This window comes from Megascapheus bottae, chromosome 33, assembly GCF_031878675.1.
Source record: "Megascapheus bottae isolate mThoBot1 chromosome 33, mThoBot2.hap1, whole genome shotgun sequence".
Lineage (NCBI taxonomy): Eukaryota > Metazoa > Chordata > Mammalia > Rodentia > Geomyidae > Megascapheus > Megascapheus bottae.
The window spans coordinates 6,092,765-6,119,879 of NC_143541.1; the positions used below are offsets into that span (position 1 = coordinate 6,092,765).

The 27,115-nt window shown below is 57.1% G+C and overlaps 1 protein-coding gene across 10 annotated transcripts in view; it reads right to left on the minus strand.

Annotated features, from left to right (window-relative positions):
• Atp2b2 (ATPase plasma membrane Ca2+ transporting 2) overlaps nt 1–27,115 on the minus strand; it is a 160,154-nt gene that overhangs the window by 43,752 nt on the left and 89,287 nt on the right. For all 10 annotated transcript variants that reach the window (XM_090323978.1, XM_090323987.1, XM_090323983.1 and 7 more), the window contains one exon: nt 8,642–9,084. In XM_090323978.1, coding sequence (XP_090180104.1) covers nt 8,642–8,840 — 199 coding nt within the window. In that variant the 5' untranslated portion in view covers nt 8,841–9,084. The remainder of the gene's footprint in view (nt 1–8,641; nt 9,085–27,115) is intronic.

Sequence of the window (27,115 nt, forward strand, 5' to 3'; positions counted from 1 at the left end):
GGATGCCTTGTGAGTGACACAGCCACCTCAAGCCACAGAATGTGTAGCCACCAGGAGCTGGAGGAGGGCTTGCTTTTCTACCATAAGCTCTGATTGGCTTTGAGACTCAGCTACTGGCTCTTAGCTCTCTGTGCCTTGGTTTCCCTTTCTGAGAGGGAGTACATTTTGCCTACGACCATGCATGCAGTCAGCTAGTATTTTGATCTCAGCCTTCTGGGTAGCTAGGATTACAGGCATGAGCACCTATGCTTGGCTTCCAAGCCTTTAAGAAGCTGGACAGCTGAAACTTGAAATCTCTCCATTGACAACATTTCAGGGCCAAACACAACTTAGGATTAGCATTGCCCTACGCTGTCAGTGTGACTCCCTAGACCACGGGCTGGAATGAGGAGGGACCAGAGCAGATGTCACCTCTCCTCCCAGCTCTGTCCTCAGTGCCAGGCCCTGCAGCTGCCCTCAGCCTCCCTGGACTACTGAGTTTCATTAATAATAACTCAGAACAGGAATATTGGAGCATTCTGCCAGGGCTGTGTCCAGGGAGTCATGGAAAGGCTCCATATCAACGATCATGCAGAAGAGAAGGTGAATAGAGACCCTCAAGGTGCTGAGGCTCTTGGGGTCCCCAAGGCAGGGAGGGTGGCTGATAGGACACCTCCCACAGTGCTTGATCCCAGCCTCAAGAGTAGAATTGGGGTGTGGGCTAAGATGGCCTGGGTTCAAATCCCAGCAATGAGGATGAATGATTTTGCCTCTTTGGTGCCTCAGTTTCCCCATCTTAAGGTGTAGGCAGCAGTGCCCACTGTATAGGGCTAGGGCGAGGTTCTGGCTGGCTGCTCCGTGAAGATGACAAGCTCTGGCCTGGCACTGGGAAAGTAGCTGGCACTCTAGATAGACCTCGTGGAGGAGACGGGGCCAGGCAGGGCCTCACGGTGAGCAGGATTAGCAGGAGGCAGACAAGCCTCTTCCTCTCTCTGGGCCTCAATTTCCCCACAGCCACACAAAGGACTTTTCCAGAAACAGCTAGGGTGCTTGTCTGCACCCCTCTGTCTGGGCCACAGTTTGGGGGTCCTGGTATTCACGTGAGGAGAGCCCTTCGTGGGGTGGGGGTGCCGTTGAGGGATGCCCGTCTCTTCCCAGCTGTCCCAGCACAGCTGGATTTTTCTCCCAGTCTCTGAACCTTCGTTCCGCCATTCCCTCAACCCCCTGCTTTTCTCTTCCCTGTCTTTGAAAGAAGCAAACCGCAGCCTCAGGCTGTCAGAGAGTTTTTCTTTGGTTGCAGTGTTTGGAAAAAAAGAAGGACTATTGCCTCAAATGTGAGATTTGCAAGGATCTCCACCAGACGCCTGCCTCAGGGAGGGCGGACGTGCTGGCCTAGGGAGCTGGGAGCAGTGATGGATAGCTCTCCAATCCAATCACTACACAGGTCTTTGGCAGGCCCGCCCTCTCCTGCCCTTCCAGGGAGCAGAGAAGCCTCGTGGCCGGCCATCGCCCACACCCCCACACCCCTGCCAGGCAGGAGGTGCTTAGTTTAGCTTGGCTATGAGATCTTGGGGCAGTGGTAGCCCACTCTGAGCCTCCATTTCCTCCTGTGGAAGCCAGGGAGAGTTTTGCCCCACTCACTGGGGCAGTGTGGAAAGATAGGCTGTCTGTCATTGGTGTCCAGAACAGGGCAGGACTCCCTGTGAACTGAGGTGCTAACCCATGCAAACAGCAGTGTGGGGTAGTCTCAGGGGGCACAGGGGTCCCTTGGCTGGTGCAGGGTCAGCCGGGCCCCATGAGGCTCCCCCTTCCCATCCTGCAATGCTGGGGCTGTGTCGAGGGACACCACACACACACACACACACACACGCACACACGTCCTTTCTGTGCTTGCCACTTTATATACATGGCTTGCTCTTAGCTGCTCTGGCCTTTCTGTAAATGGAGGATTGGTACTTTCAATTTAGAGCTGGGCAGAGGCTCACAGAGGTAAAGGGCCTGGCTAGGCTCACAGCCCAGGTAAGACTCGAACCCAGATCTCCACAAATAGCCTGGCTCAAGGACTCACAGCTGAGTGAGGACTTGAACCCAGATCTCTGGGTTTCCCCAGCTGTCCTCATTCTTTCTGCATCCCGCCCCTCTGTCCCTGTCAGGACCCAGCGTTGAGATCAAAGCTGGCCTGTCCTGCTCCCTGCTGCTTTCAAGACAGCAGCTATAGCTCTTCTACACAGAGGCATGGACGACAGCTAGCGCAGGCACCTTCCTGAAGGGATTCAGGAAAACTTAGTCACCAGTCTGAGTGTCGACGGTGTGATGTGGTTTCCTCCATTCGCATAAACCGAAGTCCAATATGACAGAGAGGAAAATGAAAACCGATCCCTCTAAGCCCCTCGAAAGCTGCCACGTTCACCGAAAGCCGCACTTCCGTCTTTGAAAAGCGAGTGGGCTAAACAACGGTGGCACACAAAGTCCTCGTGCACCATAGAGCAGATAAAAAGATGGGATCTGTTTACACCAGCTCACGCGGCAGGCTCTCCAAGACAGACTGTCGGGGAGGAAAGCGTGTGCCACAGTGCCGGGGGCAGCTCAGCTCAGCACCTCTGTTTCCTAGGGGTGCATTCGTGCACAGGTGCAGCATGCCTTCTGGGGGATCCATTCTGAACTCAAGGAACGTCACCTCGGGGGAAAGGTGGCCGACTCAGACATCTGACCTGTAGCCAGGAGAACATTGTGTGTGGTTTATCTGGATCACTCAATGACATCAACACATACTGTAAGGAAACAAGGATTGTTGCCATACGGCCTTTGTGGGGGGCGAGCTCTCCTGGGCTAAGGTCTTGGCTTCTGACTTTATTAATCAGGAGTCCTTCATCTCCTCTGGGGCCCGGCAGGGCTCAGGGCACAGCCTGCTTGTGAGGATTCTAATGACTCAGGGTATGACCCTGCCATCTCTTCTTTCCGGCTGTGTCCTATCTCCTGCTCTTCTCCGGGCCTTCTGTCCAAAGAGGAGTTCTCATATCTAACCACTCCCTTTTCTGTCTGCCGTAGGTCCAGAGCTCGGCGATTTCTCTCCAGGCTCACTGGTCTCCTGACTCCTTAGCCTCAGCCCATTTTTCACCCAGCATCCGAGGGATGTTTTACATACAGTTTTTATATTAAGCCCACGTCTCCATGGCACAATCTCTTCTTCTGCCCTCCTTCTTACCATGATGTTCCAGCAACTTCTCCAGCCTCCATTCAGGGACTTCCACAGAACACTTTCCTGCTGCAGGGCCTTGGCACATGCTGTTCCTTTGACCTGGAAAGCTCTTCTCTGCCTCTGTACCTAACTTGGTATTTTCTTTCCTTGCTAGATTGGATTCCCTTTAGAATGTCTTTAGAGCTCTCTGAAAATTGCTTTCATTTTAATCATGGTTAATAAAGAAAGCAATTAGATTTTTTTTTTGTTTATTTGTTTTGTTTTTGCTTTTGACTCCCTGGCTGACTCTGAGCTTAATGAAGCCATGGGTCTGAAATACAGTAGAGGTTCAATAAAACAGCCTCTCTCCATGCCGCAGAAGGACATCTAGAGGAGAGGTTTGGGGGGCCGAGGACTCGGCTTAGGGGGAGACATGTGGTCTCCTGGGGTTACTCTCTGGGTACCCAGGATCACGCTGACATCCTTCTTGTGGATGGGGACTGGGAAAGCTATAGGCAAATGCGAGGACCACTTGGGCTTGAACCCCACCCCCTCAGTGCCTGGCTCCTTCTTGGGAGAGCCGCCAGCCTTGCCAACTACGGAGAGAAACTCCAGGAAGGTGGATGCCCCCATATCCACGACAGCAGGTCCTCCTTGCAGGCCTCAGCTCCCAGAAAAAGATCCTCCCCAGGATGGAAGGACTGGGGGTGCCGGGAGAGGCTGGGGTGCAGAGAGCCAGCGGTGGTATTTGGAAACCTAGGGGAGCTGTCCCCTCAACTTGCTTCTGTCCTGTCATCCCTGGGGAGCCAGCCTTGTTCAGGTCTACCTTGGGCCTGGGTGTCACCACAGTGATGTGGGGACAAGGTCAGCAAGGCAGAAGCCTACACAGCCGGGCTGTCTCCCCACGGCACACTCACGGTGTCCCAGGCACTCACGGCGTGGACAGACACACAAGGTCCAGGTCATGACCTCTCGCTGGGGTTGATTAGTGAGGTCTGCCCAGCTGTGGGTGGCGAGGAAGGGACTCGTGGTGTTGCATCCTGTCCCTCCAGTCCCTTCTCCCTTGAGTCCCTCCGCTAGGGTGGCAAAAGGCCCACGTGATTGTCCTGCCTGTCTCTCTAACTCGATAAAACCACCACTGAGCTCACTGCTTCTGTGGGCCTGGCCTTCTTGCAGCCTGGCTTGGTGTTTGGTGGGCCTGACCTTTCTCTGCTCCCAAGGTCACCTCTGAATCCAGGCTCCCCGGTTCTCCCTGTCAGCACTGGCCAGACATCCTCCCCGGCCCCCGGCCCCCGACCCCCGGCCCCCGACCCCGGGCTGGCCACACTGCTTCCGACCCCAAATACACAAATACACGCAGCTGTCGTCTGCCCCGAGGGCAGTCATGGATGTCCTTCTCCAAATGTGACCACCTCTCCTTCATTCATTCACTCATTGATTCATTGATTCCTTCATTCATTCATTCTTCTCCTTCCCTCTCTTTTTGACCACCACTGCTCTATCTCCTCTGAATGTGAGTTATGTGGTTTGCTGAGCATTCACGATCAGGCCCTCATACTCATGCTTCCATGGGGCCAGGATCTGGGGGGGAGAGGGGGGTACATGTGAACCATTCCCCCTCTCCTCCCCTCCCCTTCCTGCCTCTCCCCTCAGTTCTCCTTTCTCCTCCCAGCGCTCCCCTCCTTGTGGCACCTGGCCACCTAGCAACCAGAAGGGAGTCTCTCCACAGCCATTTGCACTTTGATGGGGAGACACGCTGTCCCCCATATCCTTCAAATCACATCCCACCCAGTTCTGTCCAGCCAGGAAAACAAAACGGCGGGAAAGGAGAGGAAAGACCTGTTTGCTGAGAGCCTGGAGCTCTCCCCCTGCCCTCCTGCCCCCTCTCCCCACTCCCCCTCAGCCATGCCACCCTGCAGGGCACTCCACAGCTTTGCCCAGAACAGGGCAGGTTCAGAAACTGGTCTTGACACACCTGCCGGGGTCTCTCCTCAACTACCACACTTCTCCTGCTCCCCCCAACACCCCTGCCCTGCTCCCCCTTGATGCCCCTGCGTGGGCAGGGAAGACCCCAGTCTGCGTCTGCCTGTACACCCCCTCCTAATCACCCCCCGCGATCACCCATGCCTTCTGCTCACGTTTATTGCTCAGCTTACTGGGGTCTCTACCCCAGGGCCAGTGCCTGGCACAGAGGTATTGGAGGTGGAGACACAGCTGCTAGCTAGGCCAGGGGAGGCTCCTGAGTGGAGCCCGTGGGCCTGGCCTGGCCTGGGGTGAAGGGAGCCACGTCTCCAGGGTACCCCTGGGGGAAAAACCCAGACTTTACCACCCAGTGGAGGCCAGTCTGTCGCCCGGGGCAGCCGTGTGGTAGCAAGCTCAGGAAGGTCCTAAGTCTCAAGAGAGCTTGGCTGGGTCCAGGAAATAGAACAGGACTGTGAAGGGTGGCATTGTCAGGGACCGCCCTCTGAGGCCCGTGGAAGGCCGTTCTCAGGCATCTGCCATGATGGCTGGGGTACAGGGTGAAGGCCACCTCCACCAGGAAGGCCTTCATGATTATACACTGCTCTCCCCACCCACCCTGGAAGGCTGTAGTCACTGGGTGCTTTCTTGCTCACACATCTACTCCAGCATTGTCCTCAGGAGCTCTGTGAGCTTTGAGAAGAAGGGGACTTCGCTCACGGCCACACCTACAGCACCTAGGACAGTGTCTGGCACCAAATCGATGCTCAGGGCACACTCATGGGTGGGGGATGGATGAACACGTGAACATGAAACTGCTCAGCCGAGGGCTGGGAAGCAGGGCAGCTAGAGCCTCAACCTGTAATTATTGTTTATTTTCAGTTACCATCCTCCCGGGGGCTATGGTGAAGGGCACGAGTTCTGTGGATTTGAAGGGCACTCTGGGCTTCTCAGCCCTGGGGCTCCCGAAAGCTTTGTCTAGACCCGCTTTCCAATGTGGTTCAGAGAGGGAAGGCAGTTTACCTAAGATCACACAGCAAGTGAGGAGAGGCCTTAGCACCGGGCCCCGGCCAGCGCTCCCCGTGTGGGCCCTGTCAAGTGGCTATGGGGTTGTATGGCATCTGTCTGGCTAACTGCAGCCACTCCGTAGCTTTGGGGGCAGAGCCAGGCCAGGCAGCATGACCCAGGAGCCCGAGGGCCCTCCCCGCAGCCCGTGGCCCGCGGGACCGTCTTCCGGGACGGTGAACAGCAGGCAGGGATGGGTGCGTGGATTTACTCTGTTGGTAATTCCGGAGGCTGTGTGGGTGGCACTCGAGCGGCAGCACGTGACTCACGGGCCTGCCACCAAACTGCTTTTAGAGGATCACCAAGGAGACCGGAGCAGGGCTGGCGCTGCGTTTAACCCACGAGCCGCCACGCGTGGAGCGAGCCCACTGCTTTGCCCACAAAGCTGACTTCTGCCTCGCCGCCCATTAACACCCCACATGTCCCACAGTGACTCCGGGCACCCGAGGGTCGCCTGCCACACCACCCCAGGCACCAGGCATCAGCACGCCTCCCTCCACTGCCATAGCAGAGGGCTCCCCTCTGTCCACACAGCCCCCCACCGAGGCGCACCCCACCTCCCACACTCTCTCCTCCAGGCCTGTCCCCTCCCTCAGGCAGGTGGAGGGGGCTGTGCAGCAGGAATTAGGGGTTCTGGGGTGCCACCCGCCCTACCAGCCACTGCTTGCACTGTCGCCAAGATGCTCAGGGCCACGGCACATGCGTGGAGTTGGACCAGCCACTCTGACATAGGGGGTCGGGGGTCAGGAAAGGCAGGGCGCTGGCCGCGGGTGGCTCAGGGCACAGGGGAGCGGTGCTGCCGTTCCGGGGTGACACCGGTGTCCTGTTTCTCTCCCCTCCTCGGTCACTGAGCCGGTTTCTCAGGGCACTGGAGGGAACATCTGCCCCGCCTCTGGGCCTCCTGGTTCCCAACAACTTGGGCAGCCGGATCTGAGCCCATCGCGCCCAGGAATGGGCTGAGTGGATTGTGTCTGGTTTTTCTTTTTTGTGTGTGTGCTGGTACTCGTTCTTTGAACCCAGGGCCCTGGGCTTTCTCTTGTCTCTGTCTCTCAAGGTGGGCGCTCTACCACTTGAGCCCCTTCCCATTGCTTAAAAATGGCTTAGTGGTAGAGTGCTTGCCTAACAAACATGAAGCCCTGGGTTCAATTCCTCAGTACCACATACGCAGAAAAAGCCAGAAGTGGCGCTGTGGCTCAAGTGGTAGAGTGCTAGCCTTGAGCAAAAGATGCTCAGGGACAAGGCCCAGATCCTGAGTTCAAGTCCCAGGATAGCAAAAAAAAAAAAAAAAAAGGTAGAAGCTATTACTTTGTCAGCCCTGGGGGCCCCTGGGCATGGCGGGGCCACACTGAAGCCAGCAGAGGCCCAGGGAAGGCCAACAGACCTGCAGGGCCTGTGGCTGTCCTGCTTCCAACCACTGGCCCTCACCTCGCAGGCACAGAATGATGACTGACACCCCGAGTCCTACATGGCAAAGCCGCAGTGCTGGGACTAGAACCCTGGCCTGTGCTTTTCAACCATCTGCTGTGTCCTGCCTCACCTCTCCCCTGTCCCTCCTCAGGCAGCCAGCTGGCGGGGAGATGCTCTCCAGGAGCCAGGCAAGCTCTTTCTTCCCAGACACTGTGTGAAAAACCGGCACATGGAGGCCCCCACAGCCGCCCAGGCTGGCTGCCTCGTCCCTCCCATTTTACAGAAGAGAAGAGAGAGTCCATTTCCAGGCAATGCCTCACTGCCTGCCACAAGCCGGCATTCAATGGAATGCTGTAATTGCTCGCCAGGTCACATGGTTTTTGTTCTCTTCTTCCATGGCCTCCTCCAGGAAGACTTCCCTGACTCCCTGCTGTGCTCCCTACCTCTCACCCCTCCACCTGGAAGACTGGGCCCCTGAGCCATGCCTCTTCTGCCTCCCTTGTGCTTGACATCAGGCTGGGCACCGGTGTGCAGAGGAGAGCCAGGGCTCGGGTTGCCAGGCTGGCTCTGGGGCCACAACCCCTTCCTAGCCATGACCCTACCCAGAGCTGGCCTGCCATGAGCTGCCCACTAGAAAGCTTTCTGGGCAGCAGGTCAGAGTGGGGTGCTCTGCTCATTTCCAGGCGAGGTCTGGGGACTGTGTTCCCCTCAAGCATCCAGCTTGTGTTGGAGGAGAGGCTCCCGGCCTGCTGAGCCCCGCATGCATTGCACATTCCATGCACTGGGGGAAATCCCAGGCCGTGCCACGAGGGACAGGCCACAGGGGAGGCCACGCCTCCTGCCTGGAGGTGGAGTTCTGTCCATCCGGGCTGGGTTCAAGAACCCCACAGCAGAGCCCGGCAGGTGCCAGGCGAGCAGGCCATGGCAGGGGTGGGCACAGGTGACAGCAGGTTGGCCCAGTGGTTTCTTCCTGCCCCTGCTTCAACCACAGGACTATGGCCCCCGGGCCAACCGAGGCTGCAGCCCTGGATTGGAGTCTTGTGGCACACCTACCTTCGATAGGCGAGGTTTTGAGGCGCCGGCAGATGGCTTCTGTGTCCCCGTAGGTCTCCTTAATCTTGACCACCGCTTCTGTGCCACGCAGCTCCATGAGGGAGCGCAGCTCCTCCATCGTGCACCCCAGCTCGCCCCCATGGCTCGACTCGGTTCTTTGGTTTTTGGAGTAAAAGTCACTGTTGGTCAGATCACCCATGTCTGCGAAGGCCCCAGCTCGGGGCAGGCCCCACGGTCAGCGACTGGACAGGTGGCTTGGGGGTGACGGCAGCGTGCAGGGCGCCCTCACGGGACAGGTCAGCAGCGGCGGTCACCGGGCTGTGTCCCCAGCTGGGGGTGTTGTCCAGGGGCCCGAGGGGCTCAGGGCCACAGACCCAGGCGTCTCCACTCAGCGGGGTCCATGCTGCCAGCCAGGGCTTCCATCTACATGGTCGGCGTGGCTCCTGCAGGAGAAGCACATGGTGGGTGACCAGGGCACGGGGCTCACACACAGCCCCCCCCATCACTGATGATGGACAGGAGCCGTGCTCATCCCCGGGAGGCCTCTCAGCACTCCCTGGACCCCAACAGTCCGCCATGGCCGGCAGCTGACCCCAGCACACAACACACACCTGCTGTGCACGCATCCGGGTTCTCTAGGCTCTGAGATCTTTCCCACCCCACAACACAAGGCCCCACGCAACCCTTGGAATCCCTCCCCCCACCACAGCCCCCCAAAACCCCGTCCTCAGACCCATCCCCTCCGCCAGCAAACACTCCTCCGCCACTCGCGGCACTCACTCTCCTCTCCCCTCCCCTCCCGAGGGCTCACCAGCCCGGCAGCCCCGAGCCGTGGTGTCCAAGGCCTTGGGCCTGGTGGAGAAGCCAGCCAGGCACAGCCACCTGGTCGACCCCGGTAGGCGCTGGCCTGGTCCCCACAAAGCCTCACCTGGAGCCCCACGGTCCAGCACCACGGACAGCAGCCACAGCCCTCAGTACCCGCTTCCTCCTGCCCACTGCGCCACCCCTGCCAGGAGAGAATCCAATCCGCCTGACACCCAACACCAGGGCCCAGGCCGGCAAGCGTTGGGTGACAAAGGGCCCCTGCTGAGCTCGGCTGAGCCTGGCATTGGGGCTGGCCCCGCCCCGCAGCCCTGACAGCTGGCCATCCTGGGCGGGGGGCAGTCGGGAGAGGGGATGAGGGGAGGAAGAGGACTAGAGTCCCTAGCCCATGCCAGCCCCACTTGCCTGGTCTCCCTCCAGCACCCCCTCCACCCTCACACACTTCAGGGCAGAGGAATTCCAGTTCATTTCCAGAAAGGATTTGTCCACAGCCACCAGAAGGTGCAGAAGCCCCAGGGGGTAGCCTCCTTCTCTCTCCTGAGGGAGACACTTCCTTCTTCCTCTGCCAAGAGCCGTGCTGGTGTCAGCTGTTCCAGCCAGGCTGTGGTTAGGAACCCAGGATCTGACATTGAAAGGCTTTCAGGTTCAAAACAGTTCTCCCGGATCCTAGCTAGGGGACCTCGGGCTGTTCCTTTCATTTTTGGAGCCTCAGTTTCTTCCTCTGTAAACTAGGGACAATCATAGTCACTGTCTCCTGTTGATGTCCCCATAGAAGGGGCACAATGGGTCCTCATTCTGATTGGACAGGTGTGCCAGGTGAAGGCCGAGGCACTGATGGCCCTACTGCCCTACGAGAGCCCGGTGACCCCAAGATGCTGCGTGCTTCTCCACATCTTCACTAACTGTGACCCCAAGATGCTGCGTGCTTCTCCACATCTTTACTGTGACTCCAAGTTGCCTCTAGCGTCTTCACATTTTAGATTGAGCATCGATAGTTTGGGGAGCCCCACAGGTCACAATGACACATGACTGGCACATGGTAAGCTCTTAGTGAGCACTTACTAAGTCCCACACCCAGCAGGGACTTTCCAGGGGCATTTATCTCAGCCATGTTGGAAGGTCTCAAAACCTGGCTTCTTCACCTCTCAGCAAAACAGGAAGTGAACTGGTGTTGGTTTCCTGATCTTAGAAATTGGGAGGAGGGGATGCTAAAGTTGTGTTCAGTGCTTGTCTAGCAAGGAGGATTTTTCTTTTTCCTACAGGCTTAGCAGGATTTGGGCCAAAAGATGGTGTGTGTGGGGGGGAGGGAGAAATGGAAATGTAACACTGTTGGACAGTGTTGGCTGGAAGGGATTGGGAGCAGAGGGACTGGGAGCAGGTATGGGGGGGCAGGGATGAGACAATCACTTCATTAAGAGCTGGGCTGGAATGGATCAGGCTGTGGCCCCTCCTTCTGTTCTCCCTAGCCCCGCATCGCAGGTGCACACATGAGGTCACCCCAGTTCTAGGTGTCTTCTCTGGGTTCTTCTAAGCTGCAGAACTCACCTTGGCACTTGCTCTGCCTGGGAGCTTTGGCTTGGCTCAGAGCTGCGAGTCTCATCACAGAGAAACCTAACGATACAATACAGACTGTCTTCCGGACACCTGGCAGTTGGTATGGAATCTGTCAGCTGTCTGAGTCCCGGACCCGCCACACATCTGTACAGCTCACTTGCTGCCACCTGGCCCTCTGGCCCCCTCACAGCTGCTGTCCTCCGCAGCCTGCGTCCCTTCCCTCAGCCTTCTGACCATTCCAGTCACTGCAGCCACCTAGATTGCAGCACACTGCCTGCTCTTGCAGGGGCTCAGAGCCATGAGGGCAGAGCCTGGTACCCAGTAGCGCTCAGTTGGCATATGAGTGCCTGCCATTCAGGCAGGGCTTCAGATGGGACCTCAGGCCTCAGTTCTGTCACCTTTTTGCCTGCCTCCTGTGCACAGTGGGGGTGGGAAGGGAGATTCTGCACTGCCCAAGAGGCCACCCCTGTCCTAACACTGGGCATACAGCCAGTCCTAGGACCAGAAAAGTGAGGTGTCACACTGGGGTCCCCACAGCCAGCCAAGGTCACAGATCAGGGAGGCGCATCTCTCTGTTTTCCTGTCTCTGGCACTGTGACTTTGATCCATCTTTGCCTGTCCAGGGCCTCAGTTTCCCCCAGGGCAAGTGAAAAGTTAGGATTAGTGCTCTCTGGGCCCCCCTAAAGCTTTGAAGCTGCATGCCCTTCCGAGTCCAGGAGAACATTCTGGCAATATTGAGTTTTATGCATCACATTTTCATCTTATTAGCATCCAAATGACTATGTATTGTTACATTTCCATGACTCAAAAAAAATAGGTTAGGGGCATCTTACTAAACAGTCTATGCCAGGAGAGACGCTGGCACGGGTGGAACAGATGAGTTACCTTAACAAAGAAGGCAGCTTATCTTTCAAAGGGAAGATTTAGAAAACAAAACGAAATTTAAACACCCAAACCCAAACCAACAGCTTCTCGGAGGCGAACCGATGCCAGCGAGCTGGGACAGTTGCAAATGAATTCTGTAAAAATAGCGTTCGAATGCCCGAGCCTTCTGTTTTAAGATGTGACGAATTTAAATGCCACCCGAATATGTATTTTTGAAGTCATCATTTTAAAGTGCATCGTCCCTGGCTGGCAGTCCCTGGTGACCCAAGCCCTGTATTGCCAGTGAGCGCAGCAAATCCTCTCTCCATGCTTGGGTCCCCCAGACCTTTGCTGGTCAGCCTCGCTGAGGTCATCCTTGGTCTGCAGTCAGGGGACATGGATGCTGTGGTGACAACCTGTGGCTGAACCTGAGTGTTTCCCACCGGGCTGTCCTCAAAGCAGCTCGGAGTGGATGCCCCATGTGTCCTGTCCCTCAGAGGAGACCAGGATGACACAAAAGTAGTCTCCTATGCCCTGGTCTGGTGAACCACTTCCAATTCCACTCAGTAGGTGGGATGCCTTCTCCCCCGCAGCAGAACACTCTGGCCTTTCTGGAAGAGAACCATTGTTCCAATGATGGGGCCATCTTCCCCTGTGCTGGGCCTGGCCTGGTGGCCAGGATGGGGGGGGACAGGTGGCAGCTCTTCTCTGTCTCACCCACTGTCTTTCACATCTTTGTATGGGGGGGGTTCCCTTTGCAGTGTGAGAAGATAGAACCTGAGGTGAGCTTGGATGTACATGTGCACTGAGTATAGTTCATGTGAGGTCTGTGTGTGTGTGTGTGTGTGTGTGTGTGTGTGTGAGAGAGGAGGATGTGTACTTGGCACGGTGAGTTCATGAACAGGTGTGAGCCACGGTCTGAGTGTGTCTGAGCATGTGAACACACCCAGCAGAGCTGACAACGGTGACTGCGGTTCTGCACTGTCACCGATGAGAGGGTTGGGAAAGGAAGGAATGGAAAATAAATACCTCACAAGTGAATTTAGTGATATTTTTAGACAACTCTGTTCACCAGAAAAGGCACAACCCCCCCCCCCGATTTCCCCAGAAACAGCCTTGCAGGCATAGGTGACAGAGCAGGGTAGGGAGGGGACCTTGGCAGGAGCGGACCTGGGGCTCTTGGGTAGCACCCCTTCCCCCAGGACCAGCTCCCTGCACCGCCTTGCTCTCCTGGAGGGCTGCCAGAGCCAGACGACAGAATGGAAGGACAGCCTCCATTCCTGGTCCCCCAAGGCCTCACATGCACCTCATTCATGCATTCACCCATGGGTGATTCATCACCGGTCCATCTGTCCATCCCTCCTTCCCTAAATCCATCTAGGCTTCACCAACACAAGAGCGAGGCCCCCTCAGGCCCTCAGCATCGAGGCTGCAGGGGGACGCCTAGACTTCTGCTCCGCTCTAGGGTGTCTTCTCACCTGCCACCAAGTCTCCCTTCCCTCAACACGTGGCCAGGACCTGCGGGCCCAGATGGGCAACCCCTAGATGGGTTTCGGTTTAGATGTGGGGAATGGCCATTTTCTGGGTGCAGCTCCTTGGGTCCCAGTCTTGGACTGGTGACTTTCATCAATGTGGATGGCATAGTTGGGCCTGTTCTCTCTTGCCTCTATCTCCCCATTCTCCCTGCACCCCAGGGGACCACAGAGACGTGAAGCAAGGTAAAAAAAAAAAGGTCAGGGCAACCCTAACATCACACAATATACCAAGCACAAGCACTCATTGCTCCATCGTAACCCCGACACCCCCAGTTTCCATAGAGGGTGGCAGTCCGTGGGTGGCCAGACAGATCCGCCCCTGGTTAGCTGGCGGAGCCTCAGGTCTGTCCTGTCACAGTGGAGGGTTGAGGCTCAGGGTGGGAGCACAGGGGTGGGTGCTGGGGAGGGCTGGGTAGCTGAGGTCAGGCAACTGGTTACCACCAGAGCTTCTCTTCCACCTGCATGCAGACTGGACAGGGTCTGCTGCTGTCCACGTGGTTCTGGTGCTGACAGGCAGACGCCCTGGGAGCTCTGCGGGGAGCTGTCCCCAAAGCCGCAGTGCTGAGCAGAGGTGGATCTTTACATCGCAGGTGCCAAGGAGCTGTCCGGGCCACACAGGACATCCATCAGCCAGACAGGACCCGAGGGACTGCACCGGATGAGGCCGAAGCCAAGGTACCTTCTCCCTGGACCTCCAACGCCTCACTGGCTTCCCTAGACCCCAGCCTTGGACCCCCTCCGCCAAATTGTACACCTCGTGGGCCAGCCTGCAGAGTGGGGACCATCCCGGGGCTCTGGCCAGCTCTGCAGAGCTCTCCTGACTTGGCATAGCTGTCCTCGACCACTGTGGAGATGAACAAAATCCACCCGGCACCTCGAACAGATGGTACCGCTGCTAAAAATAACGCTGTACCACGCTCCCCAGCACAGCGCAGCCGAGGCCCGACAGAGGGGGTGCGGGTGGGGTGGGGGCTGCTAAAGGCTCTCACCAGCCATCTGCAAGGGGACAGATGCAAAGGCAGCCTCCGAGGAGACATGGGCTCGGGGGACCCCAGGCCTGCTGAGGCTGTGCACTGCCCTGGGCCTCAGGCCCAGCTTCGATAGCACCTGCTCACACCCTTCCAGCAGCCCCATCTCTTATATCATGGTGCAGCCACAGGGGACCCCCCCAACACACAAAGTTCTCACAGCCTCTTTTTGAGGCTCAGACGTCCTGGAGAGACCCCTTCCTCTGCTACTGCGGTGGCCATGTGTGCTCAAATCCATTCTTGGCCTCAGTTGACCCATCTTTAAAATGGGGACAACATTGGTCCCTCCATCTCAGGGTCTCTGGGAAGGTCCCATGAGTGAATTCGGGACCAGGCAGCTGGGAGGAGGGTGGGAAGGGGTAGGGCTGCCTGTGAAGGCTCTGGAACAGATCCGAAGGCTGACCCAATATGGGGCCTTGTCACTGCTTCTGTACTTGGGGTAGTCCTGAACCCTTGGGCCCTGAAACCTCCAAACTTGACCTCCAAAGTTGTCTTTAGCTCTTGGCAAACCTGACTTCAAGAGGGTTGTAGCCATCCGAGTCCATGCCAAGCATGGCCGCCCCACACCACGGCCACCCCACACCATGGATGCATTAGCCTGCCAGAGAGGTCCAGCAATCACTGTGGCTACTCTCTCACCTTCTCCCTCCAGGCCTCAGTTTCTCAATCTGTAAGGCAAGGCTGTTGGGCTAGATGGTTTCCAGGAGACCTTCTCATGCTGCCCTGTGCGGGCTCTCCGATGCCCGAGTGGGCCTCTCTGGCTCACAGCACCCCTGCCCCGTGGGCGCTGGCATGTCCTTGGTTCAGCTAGAGCTACACTCTGGCCACTGAAATCTAGGAGGGGAGATTTTCTTGTCTTAATAATGTAAAAAAATCAACTCAGAGCTGGGTAGACTGCCTGCTGGGCCTGACAGAGGCCGTTCTGTGCTTTCTGCTTCTATGTCTCCTAACCTCCTACTCACCTTCGAGAGCCCAGCTCAATGTCATGGGCCCCAACCTCAGTGAAGCCCTGCTGGCTTCTCTCAGGGAGATCCAGCTGTCCCTTCCACTAGAAGGGCCTGGCTCTGTCCTGGTCGTTGGCACACCTGGCCAACACAGCTGGCACCTGGCAAAAGCTCACTAAGGAATGGCGGCCTTAAAACTCGTGGCTTGATACTGGAGTCTGAAAGTCCCACTCACTCATCTCCTAAAACACATTTTTTTTGGCCAGTCCTGCGCTCGAGTCCAAGGCCTGAGCACTGTTCTTGGGTTTTCTCAAGGCTAGAGCCCTACCACTTGAGCCACAGCACCATTTCCGGCTTTTTTTCTATGTATGTGGTGCTGAGGAATTGAACCCAGGTCTTCATGCATGCTAGGCAAGCACTCTACCACTAGGCCACACTCCCGGCCCCAAACACACATTTGAACACAAACACAGAATGGCCACAACAGAAAAAGTAATCGTGGGAATGGCCAGGCTGGAGTGTACCTGGGTCCTCTGCCTTCCCTTTCTCCTTGAGGCACACTGCCAGCCGTTTTTGCTTGCCTGCTAACTGTATCTGCTCTGGCCTCAGACTCAAGATCTTCTTGCCTCTGCCTCCCCATCAAGATAGATATCCCAAGCTGGGCACTGGTGGTGCACGCCTGTAATCTAGCTACTTATGAGGCTGAGATCTGAGGATCACAGTTCAAAGCCAGCCTGGGCAGAGATGTCCAGGAGGCTCTTATCTCCAATAAACTACAGAGAAGAAGCCAAAAGTGGTGCTGTGGCGCAAGGGGTAGAGTGCTAGCCTTGAGCAACAGAAGCTCAGGAGCAGTGTCCAGACCCTGCGTCTGAGCTCAAGTCCCACCCACCCATACTCACCCACATGCATGCACATGCAGATAGATGTCCTTATTTTCTTCATGTCACAAACTTAGGAAACTGAGACTCAGAGGGGTAAGATGACTGGCCAGGTTACCCAGCCAGGTAGGCTTGGAATCAGGTCTCTCCTCCATGTGCAGGGGAGGCTGGGGGAGGGGGCAGAGGCCTTCAGATGCCTCCAGCTTTAGCCTCCTCTGAAGAAACCCCAGGGGCAAATTTCTTCCTGGCTCCACTGACAGGTGAGGCCAGGCTCTGAGTGGAGGAAGTAGGGGCTTTGGCTGTGCTGGAGGCTGGGGGTAAGGGCCGGCAGGCAGCTGGCAGCCCCTCACTGTGCTGGAAGAGGTCAAGGATGAAATTCTGGAGCCTTCAGCCTGGCTGTATCACCTACGGCTGGAGGCAGCCCTTGGGGAGGTCACTGGCAGCTGCCCAATGTGAATTTGCCGACCAGCACTATCCATCTATCCTACTGCTAGCTTGTTAGAAACAAGAGGATGCCTCTCAGCCCAGCCTGCATGGTCTGTGGCCCTGAGAGTAAGGTGTCCCTTTTACAGATGGGGGACTGAGGCCCTAAGAGGGCAAGTGACCTGCCTGACAAAGGTCGCCCAGAGCAGGTGGGGACCAGGGTGAGTGCCCAGGGCAGAACACATAAGAGTGTGCTTGCTGTTGGGGCTCTGGTTCCTTTGCCATCTGTCTGCCTGGCTATTTCTGGCTGCCTGGAGCCCCATGGGCCTGCTGCAGCCCCATTCCAGTCACAGGGAAGAGACAGAAAATCCGGAGATTTCAAACACCTATGTCATAGAGACCTGTGAAAAAAAGGTAAATGTTGAAGGCTGGCGTTCTTGTGACGGATTTCCACTCCATAAGCTTTTTGTTTTGCTCTCTTTTTTTTTTTTTGGTGCCAGTACTGGGGCTTGGACTCCAGGCCTTGCATTTTTTTTTTTTTTTTTGCCAGTCCTGGGCTTGAGCTCAGGGCCTGAGCACTGTCCTTGGACTTTCTCAAGGCTAGAGCTCTACCACTTGAGCCTCAGCACCACTTCCAGCTTTTTGTATGTATGTGGTACCAAGGAATTGAACCCGGGTCTTCATGCATGCAAGGCAAGCACTTTAACCACTAGGCCAAACTCCCAGCCCCTGGGCCTTGCATTCTTGCCTGTTTTCTTCCTCTTCTTCTTCTTCTTCTTCTTCTTCTTCTTCTTCTTCTTCTTCTTCTTCTTCTTCTTCTTCTTCTTTTTCCCTCAAGGTTTGTGCTCTACCACTTGAGCCACACCTCCACTTTTTTTGCTGATTAATTGGACATAAGAGTCTAGGATGGCTTCAAGCTGTGATCCTCAGATCTCAGTTTCTTGGGTAGCGAAGATTACAAGCAGAGCAGCGATGCCCTCTGGATAAGCTTTTGCAGTGAGCTTAGTACAGATCTAGGCCTGAGGCAGGGGGCCCAGACCGAGAGGAACCAGACTCAGCCCCTCTCTGCCTGGCACGATACCTTCACATTATAAGAATTTAATAAAGCAGTGGTGAGCAAGTGTTTCCAGAGCACATTCTATGCACCAAGCCCCATGCTTACCAACTTTCATGAGTCACCTCATTTGAGCTAGCCTTGCTGGTTCCTCCCCTGCCTGGGTAAGAAAACCGAGACAGAAGTGGCTGGCTGGGGTGTCCAGGGGTGTGTGTGGGGGGGGAGCGGCCGCTGTAGAAGGTGTGCTGGGAGGAGGCGTGCCAGTGTGGGAGGGGCCTGCAGGAGGGAAGGGCCCCTGGAGGTCATATGGGGCTAACAGGTCTGCACAAAGCATTCTGGGAACTCAGAAGCCAGCTCTGCAGGGGGTCAAGCAGGTCTCTATGCTTTGGGGTCAAGAAGGGTTGCAGATTTCTAAAAAGAGGGTGACAGTGGCCTTGCCAGTGCAGCCTGTATCAGTTAGCAGCAAGAGGCGGCTGACTGCAGGAGCGGAAGCTCCAGTTTCTCCTCTCTGAGCTGACCATGTGCCCTGCCTACCACCCCCCCTTGCACCCCGTCACAGGATCCTTCCACCCCACAGATGCGCTCAGAGGCACACGGGGCCTGGGCAGGTCTGGGGGAAGGGGGGTGTCCCTCCTGGACTGGTCGAGGTAAGGACCCCGTCCTGAGGCCTCCCGGGAGGGGCAGATGCTGGGCAGGCAGATACCCAAGGCTCCCCAGGCAATCACACAGGCTGTCCCTCCCGCAGCTCAGGTTACCAGGGAGGGTGGCGGTGTGTAACGATGGGAACAGGCTCAGATGGGGGCTTCCCCCCACCACGACAGCGCCTGGCCGAGCCGGAAGGGTCCTGTGGTTCTCAGGCAGGTGGGGAGGACAAGACAGACAAAAGGAAGTCGCCCGAAGGGACCTGGTGAGGTGACAGGGAGGGCAGGGCTGTCTAGGCTGAGGCTGAGGCTGAAATAACAGCTCAGGGGATGAGGACAAGTATGGCTTCTGCCTGCGGGGGGTGGCTAAGTCACCCACAAAGCCACGTGGAGAGGTAGAGGGTCTGTTTTCATGCCCATTTTACAGATGGGGAAACGGAGGCACAGGACGTATGACCAGCCTACACAAGATCACTCTGCTGGCGGGTGGGAGAGGCTAGAGCCAAACCCAGGGCTGGATGACTAAGTGTAGTGTCACCCTGGCTCCGTGCTGTCCTCAAGAACGAGGACCTTGAGCAGGCTACCCAGCCACCTGCCTCACAAACAGCGAGGATGAAGGATTTGAACTCACGTCTCCACTCCAAGGCTGAGGCCTGCCTTGCTATGCTTAGTTCATGAGAGGAACCTGGGGGCCTCTTGACCTCATGCCTGTTGGCCTCATTCTCCCCGACACACAGTGCCCCATTCCCAACCCCAGGAAAGCAGGCAAACCCCAGCATCGAGTGTCAACCTTGGATTCCAGGACATTGGACTTGGTCCTCAGCCCTCCTCAGGTCTGCAACCTGGGATGAATGTGCAGGGGACCCTGGCCCCGGCACAGGGGTCACTGATCTGAGGACCTGAAGCTGTGCAGAGGAGGGGCAGGCCTTCCACGACTGGGATGTCTGGAGGGGTGGAGGTCAGGGGGCTGCTCTCTGGGCCACGCTGGGCAGAAGCCCACCCAGGAGGCCAGGGGCCGCAGCACAGAGGACCTGCTCAATGTCTTGCCCCTAGCAGGGTGCCTCCCACATGGGGGTGCCAGACCCCTCACCTTCACAACCTGGGTCCGCTCCCTCCATCTCCATCCTACCCCAGTCCCCAGTCCTGGGGTGGGGTGGAGGACGGAGCCTGGGCTCTGGTTTTAAAGATGTAAAGGAAGCACAGGGCCAGAAAGGGGATGATGAGTAAATGGCTGAGGGGGGCACAAGGGGTGACAGGTGAGTGGGTGAGGGGGCCACAGGGAGACAGAGGGGGACTCCAGGAGTGATGGTTGAATGGGTGAGGGGGCACAGGGGATGGTAGGTGAATGGACAGGGCTCCATTTGGCTTTGGGGAAGAAGCGGCCAGGGTTTGGGGCACAGCGTAGCAGCAGGACAAGAGAGGACACACAGCCCAGTGCCAGCTCTGACCAGAGTGCCCTGGGCCTGCCCTGTCCGGGGCATCCCTCCTCTGTCCATCTTGCCATTGGGGGACACAGGGCAGGGCAAGGACAGCTCCAAGGTCTCCAGGACCCCAGTGGGAAATGGTGTGGTTTCCGTGGCTCGCAGGGCTGTCCGCCCTCGGATCGGGTTATCTTGGGAGCCGAGCACAGCCCTCTACCCTGTTCACAGACCAGTGGCTGCTCACTAAAACATTCTCTCCAGGAAACATTGCTCCAAAGCCATGCCACTGCTTCTGGGAGGCTCCCTGACCCTCCTGGAGCAAATGCTGTGCCTGGGTCACATCTCAGCCCTGCGGCCTCAGCGAGGTTGTCTGCCCATCTGACCCTTGGGCTGTGCTGGCTCAGGCTCCCTGTGGCCTTCAGGCTCCCTGTGGCCTCCACCCCACATGCCCCAGAGCCACCAGGGTGCTGACATGAAGCCCCCACCGTGCATCCACGACCTGACAGGCTTTCACAAACATCTCCGCGGCCTGGCGTGTGAACCGTCAGTGCTCTGTGTGTGACACAGAGGAACTGGAGGACACCCTGCCCCCCGCCCCCCACTCAGTCGGTTGTTGAACCAAGCTCTGTCTGGGGGCACCAGGGCTCAACAGGATTCAGTGACTGCCCACTGTGTGCCAGGCACACCACGCCTGCTTCTTACCTTCTTTTGGAGACCAGCAACTGAGAGTGGTGTGGGGGGCACAGCCAGGGCAGGGCACGGCCAGGCTAGACCGCACAGGGAGGTGCACAATGCAGCTTCCAAGCTGTGGCCAGGAGCTTGGGCCCCATCTAATCATGGAGGTTGGGTGTGGAGGGGAGGAGGGGAGGACAGCTCTAAAGAATTCTAGGCAGTGTGTTTTTAAAGATCCACCATAGCGGTGGATGGTGAGAGCCAGAGTAGGAAGAAGGACGGAGGGCCTGCCTCACTGAGGCACGTGGGGACCAGTGGTGGAGGAAGGAGGGGTGGCATGAGCTGGGGGAGGGGGAGGGGAGCAGACCCAGAGGGGGCCAGTGTGAAGGGAAATCTGGGAAGGGACTGGGGAGTGGCCAGGAGTGTGGCCTAGTGGTAGAGTGCTTGCCTAGCATGCATGAAGACCCAGGTCTTCTTGGTGCCACACACATAGAAAAAAGCCGGAAGTGGTGCTGAGGCTCAAGTGGTAGAGCTCTAGCCTTGAGAAAGTTCAAGGACAGTGCTCAGGCCCTGAGCTCAAGCCCAGGACTGGCAAAAAAAAAAAGGGGGGTGCATGGATGGGCAGGATCAAGATCAGATCGGACTTGCTGCCTCTGCACGACTTGCTACACGGGGATGGTGGGAGCGGCAGGGGCTCAGGGTGGGGTTTCCGCTTGGGAAAGACTGTGGTCATCTCAGGAGAGCCTGGAAGAGGCCCAGGCATGGAGGTGGAGAGGAGGAGGTGCCAAGTGGCCATGCTGGCAGTCCTGCTTGGGATCCTTCCTGCCCTCAGCTCAAGACTCAGCATCCTTAGGCCACACACAGCGCCACCTGCCTCTCCAGCCTTGCACCCCCACCTCCTTCTTCCTCCTAATCACTAAAAATACAGACTAGGCCAGGCGTTGTGACCACACCTGTAACCCGAGCTACTCAGGAGGCGGAGATCTGAGGGATGAAGTTTGAAGCCAGCCTGAGCAGGGAAATTGAGTCTTATGTCCAGTGAACCAAAAGTAGAGCCTGTGGTTCAAGTGGTAGAACATCAGCCTCGAGCACAAACGCTCAGGGAATCGGCTACAAGTTCAAGCCCCAGTACTGGCGGGCCACAGTGCCCCCGTAAGAGGGCTGTCTGCCTGTGTGGGCCACGCCTCACATTTGAGGTTCCTGGCATCTCAAGCACATCGGAGCTGGGTGGGCTGTGCTGGGCAGCCAGACCTGGGTTGCCAGGGTGCTCGGGGAGGGGGGCAGGCAGTAAGGGTGGGAGTTGTCTTGGGGAAGCAGAAGAGCCTTGGTCTCTTCTCACAGCAGGAAGAAAGCCAGCGGACAAAACAGAAAAAGAGCAAGTAGGTTCATCTGCCTTCATTACCACCCCAGCTCATCACAGGAAACTTTACTTGGTGGGAAATACACAGGGCTGTTGGGGGGAGGGGGCAGGGGCTCCTGTCAGGCTTTGGGGCTCTTCTGGGCCATGGCTTTCTGCCACTGGCATCACCCCTGCAGGCTCTGAAGGGGTGGGCAGGGAGGCCAACTGCGTATTGAACACCTACTATGTGTCATTCGCCACACATTGGGTCAGGGCATATACTCTACCTGACACCCCATCCTCTCCCCTGGAGGCCATGCATGACAGGGGGGTTGGGGACTGGGTAGGAGAGATGGTGGCATGAAGAATTCCTAGCTCCTAGGCCAGAGATTCCTTTAGAGACCAGGCGGGTGGCTCAGGTGAGTGTATCCGTTTCTCTACCTGCAAAACTGGCAGCCAGCGCCCACCCCTCAAAGGTAAGCAGGGCAGGGAGGGCAGGATTTAGCCTGCATCTGCTGAGGGGTCTGTGGGATGTTCTCAAGTGTGCAGAGAAGAGCTGAGGACCTGCTTTCCATTCTTTCATGCACAAATGGGATTGTGGGTCCTGGGGTGGTCCCCACAGCTGCAGCTAGTTTTTCTCCCTCTGACACCTGGAAAATCGACTATTCTTGAGCTGCATTCTTGTAGCTTTTGATACTGAGGTGTGTTCTGGCTGTGACCCCTTCTAGATACAGGATGTGCAGAGAACTTTCTCTCTCTCTCTGTGTGTGTGTGTGTGTGTGTGTGTGTGTGTGTGTGTGTGTGTGTGTGTGTGTGTGTGTGCGTGTACTAGGGACTAAACTCAGGGCCTGGGTACTGTCCTTAGCTTTTTTGCTCAAGGCACCTCCATTTCTATCTTTTCACTGTTTACTTGGAGGTAAGAGTCTCACGGACTTCGCGCCCGGCTGGCTTTGTACTGTGCTCCTCCCAGCTCAGCCTCCTGAGCTAGGATCATAGGTGTGAGCCATTCTCACCCGATTCTTACAACACTGAGATGGAAGCCACAGCCGAGTGTGCACGAGGCAAGGTCTCTACCCTGTGGATTTTGCTTTTTCTTACGTTTTTCTGGAAAGCACGCCTCTGTAACTTCAGGCCTCATTCAAGTGCTTCTCATCTGGGCTCAGATGACCGGGGTGGCTCTTAAGTAGCTTCCCCATTGTGGACTGGAAAAGCAACTCCAAAGTTTCACAACCTCCCCTGCCTAACTCCTGAATGAGGCTGGTGGCAGGCGTGCCTCCCCTGCCCCCAAAAACTGCTGGCTTCTTCCACAGCCACCGCCATTCTGCTCTCTGGAATGCTGTCCCCTACCTATTAAATTCCTCCTCATCCTGCTTCTTTGGGGGCCTTGCTTTCCACATCTGTGAAGTGGGAACTTTGGGATATGCCATCCCAGGAGGGGTGTGGACAACCCCTGAACAGAAGGGGGAGGGTTGTGTGCCTTCCAGAGCGGGCCTGCTCTGAGAGCCGCTCCAGCCCCGTGTGGTCACCTCACGTGGGTCTACCTAGATCCAGCTGTGCCTGAAGCTCATCTCCCATCAGATCCGAAACCTTGGGGGAAACGCTCCCGTGTCCAAAGCCACACCCATGCCTGCCGGGTTCTGTGGGTCACAGGGTCTGCCTGCCCATGTCCACACACTGAGCTCTTGTGTGGACCTCCAGCTGGTACCACAGCTGATTCCCTGGTGGGCAGGAAGATGCGTGGCTGCCCTGGACCAGGAATGGGAGGAAAGGGGAAGGAGGTGGAGGTGAGCTGCCTGGTCTCCTACCCAACCAGAGCTCTTTCTAGAACACACAGGGCCTCCCACCCCTCTCCTGCTTAGAAACATCAGTGGTTTCTGGTATGTGCAGAACCAAGTTCAAAGTCCTGCCTGGGTACTAGGGGCTGGCGCGTGGGCTCTGGTCTACTGACCTTCCCACCCCATCTCCCACACACTGCCCTAGCCATGCTGTGTCCCGCCTGCCTGCCTTGCCTATGCCCACAGCACACGTCTCCATGCTGCTGCAGACAGGTGTGAGGACTGCTGGGGGCCACTGGCCTCCCCTTCTCCTTTCCGAGGACAAGGACAACAGATGACAGCAGAGGGGACTAAGGAATACCAGGATACAGCCGTACCTGAAGCCAGGTTCACCCTATGCTGCTGTGTTTGATGCTTACACGCTGGCTCTTAAGGCGAGTCTCAGCTCGCTTGGCCAGCACTGTGCCGCCTGCCTTGCCCTCCAGCTCACTGCCACCTGCCACCACGGCCTGTGGTGTGCCCTCCTCGCAGACATCACATTCACATGCTCACCTCACAGGTCCCTCCCTCCCGGACGGGTGTCTGCCCTCCCCGCTGGTGCCCCTCCCCCATCCTGCCACGGGACTAACCATGGCCGTTGACCTGAGGGCTGAGATCTGTCAGGGTGGCCCACCATTCAGGATTTCCTGGAACTGGAGATCTTGTTTTCTGTGCTCAACTAGAATGTTCCTGGCAGGACCTCTGTTTGCTGCAGATCCTGCTGCCCCACTGCATTGCATTGGACTCACTGCACCCATCTGGGAAGAGGGTGAGGCAGAGACCCCGGCAGGCACTGTGAGGCAGAGCTGCCCCAAGCCTGGCAGGGGGCCACGCCTCTAGCCTCTGCCCCACAGGCACCCTGGTCTCTTCTCAGTCACTGCCCTCGGCGCTGCTGGACGCGCCAGCCCTCACCATGGTCCCTGTGGTCCCTGTGAGCCAGAGGCCCCACCCTGGGGAAGCAAGCTTTTCTTGCCCACTTTGTGGGTGAGGAAACTGAGACCCAGATGGGGCGAGGGCACTCGAGCAGGACTCAGGTATGACCCTTCTCCAGAACTCTCTGTGCCACCTTCGTCCTGGGGTCACTCAGCACAAGCACCTTGTGTGACAGTGCCCTCACTGCAGATAGGACATGGGTGGAGTGGCTTGGCTGCCAGGTGACGGGGCAACACTGCAGGCTGCTGTTCTTGTTTGCTCTCCTCCCTCCTCCAGGTCCTCCTGCCAATTCCCCCACTCACATGGGTAACTGTGGACTATTTTTCCCGTGTGTCAGGGACTACAGGGCCCTGGGCAGTGCCTGCCCCTCTCTAAACTTTGGCAGCAGGACAAAACCTCGAGCTCCACAAGAAGCCTGGTTCCTGGCGCTGAGGGGCAGCAGTGGCCCGTCCCCATCCAGGTCTGCGGCTGGCTCTCCTGGGTCTGGTTAGTGACCTGCCGGGGAGCCTGGCAGGGGACTCTGCAGCTTCATTCTGGAATCTCAGCTGCTGTCCCTGGCCTGGCCATGGAGGAGCTATTTTTCATAACAAGGTAGGGCGGGAGAAGGGCCCTGGAGGCTTTTCATAATTCTATTGGTGGAAATTTCCATGGAGGTGGAAAAGGCCCGAGAGCCGGCCTGCAGATGGCTTCCCGAGAAAATCTGCAGCCGGAGGATCGCTGGATGGGCTACGCCGGCGTGCAGCTGTCCAGGGATGGCAGTGGGCGCAGGGTGGGGGATGGCTTCATCCACCCCTGCCCAGCACAGAGCTGGTCACCTAGACCTGGCCTGGAGGTCCTGCCAGGACCTCCCCCCTGCCTTGCTGTGTGACCTTGAGAAGTGACCAGTCTCTCTGAGCTTCACTCCTGCCCGGGCAGGGAGGCAGCTGGCTGGTGCCTCTCTGACCTTGGGTCTCTTATTGAGTGCCAGGCTTTGGGGAAACTGAGTTCCTGCCACTGGTCTCCACGCTGCCCTCAAGTTTTCAATCCTCCCTGAACCCCCAACACCCTGGGCCCCAACTGCAGCGGGCAATGGACAACCTTTCTCCAGAGATGAATCGGATGGAGGCAGGGTCCAGTCAGCTGCCCAGCGAGTGGGGCCTGGGGACAACTAGGCACAAATGGCGAACTCCCTGCCCGGCTTTAGGCCATAGCTCAGCTCAGTGCCACCCAGCGAGTTCTGACTGTCATGGAGCATGACTTTTGCAGTAGCTTCTAGTAGAGTCCTGTGAGATCCTCACTTCCTGCCCTTGTCCCCACGCTGATGCCAGGGCCTGCACATCCTGAGGGGGGGGGCGTCTCCCAGGGCAGGGGGAGCTCAGCTGCGGGCAGCTGCTCTAGGCCAGCACATGCTTCCTACCCACCGGTCCCCTGGTCCAGCAGCTTTGTGAGGAGGCGTGCATTTGAACCCGCGACACTGCTTTGCTACTTTCAGCTGTCCCTGGGACGGGGAGGCCACCACCAGCCACTGCTCAGCTTTTTCCCAGGGGTATAGTGAGGTCACACATGGCAGCTACAGGGTATACTTTTGTCTCACACCCATGAAGTCCTTCTAGTGTCACAATCAAGTTCTGCTCTGTGGCCTACCAGGCCCACATCTGGTCTACCTCACTATTTTCTCACATCCACCTCATGGTCCTGCATCTGTTTTTCTCCATCCACAATGACCTATGATCTTTGCACAGGCCTACTTCCTTCCTACCTTAGGGCCTTTGCATGTGCTGGCCCCTCTGCAGGGACTGCTCTTTCCTCAGATGGTGGCACAGCCTGGTGCTGTCTGGTGCCACCTCCCCATCGAGGCTCTCTCTGATCATTTTAGTCAAACTGTCTCAGGCAGTTCCATCATTACCATCATCAACACTGGGTGTGCTTGCTAGGCAGATGCTCTACCATTTGAGCCATGCATCCCAGATCTTTCGCTTATTTTGGTCGGGTTCATGGTCTTTCTATTTATGCCTTTTGCCTAGCTAGGATAGTAGACATAAACCATCACACCCAGAGTTTTGTGTTGAGATGGAGTTCTAACTTTTTGCTTGGGCTGGCTTTGAACCAAGCTCATCCTGATATCTGTGTCACATGTAGCAGGGATTGCAGGTGTGAGCCGCCATGCCCTCCTCGCTGTTAGTTTTCTTTTTAACAGTCGCCTCTGCCTGGAACTATTGACTGGTTATTAATGAGAGCTTCCTGTGTTCCCCTGGCCTCCAACATGCCTGCCCATAGGGAGAGTCCCAGAAGCATTTGCTCCGTGAGGAAATACATATGTACTGAGTGAAGCAGTGGGTGTTAATGCAGAATGGCCGCTTTTCCTCCACCCATCCCCACCACAGCCTCTCCTACGCGGAGCATGCACCCACAACCAAAACAAACCCTGGATGAACCTAGGAATGAAACCCACAGATGAGCAAAGCTGGTGCCGGGGGTGGATGTTGGGTTGCTGGGGTCCTAGACCAGTTGTATGGCCTTCCTGGCTCACACCAGGAGCTCCACAGAGGCCGCCAGAGCCAGGTTCCTCGGAG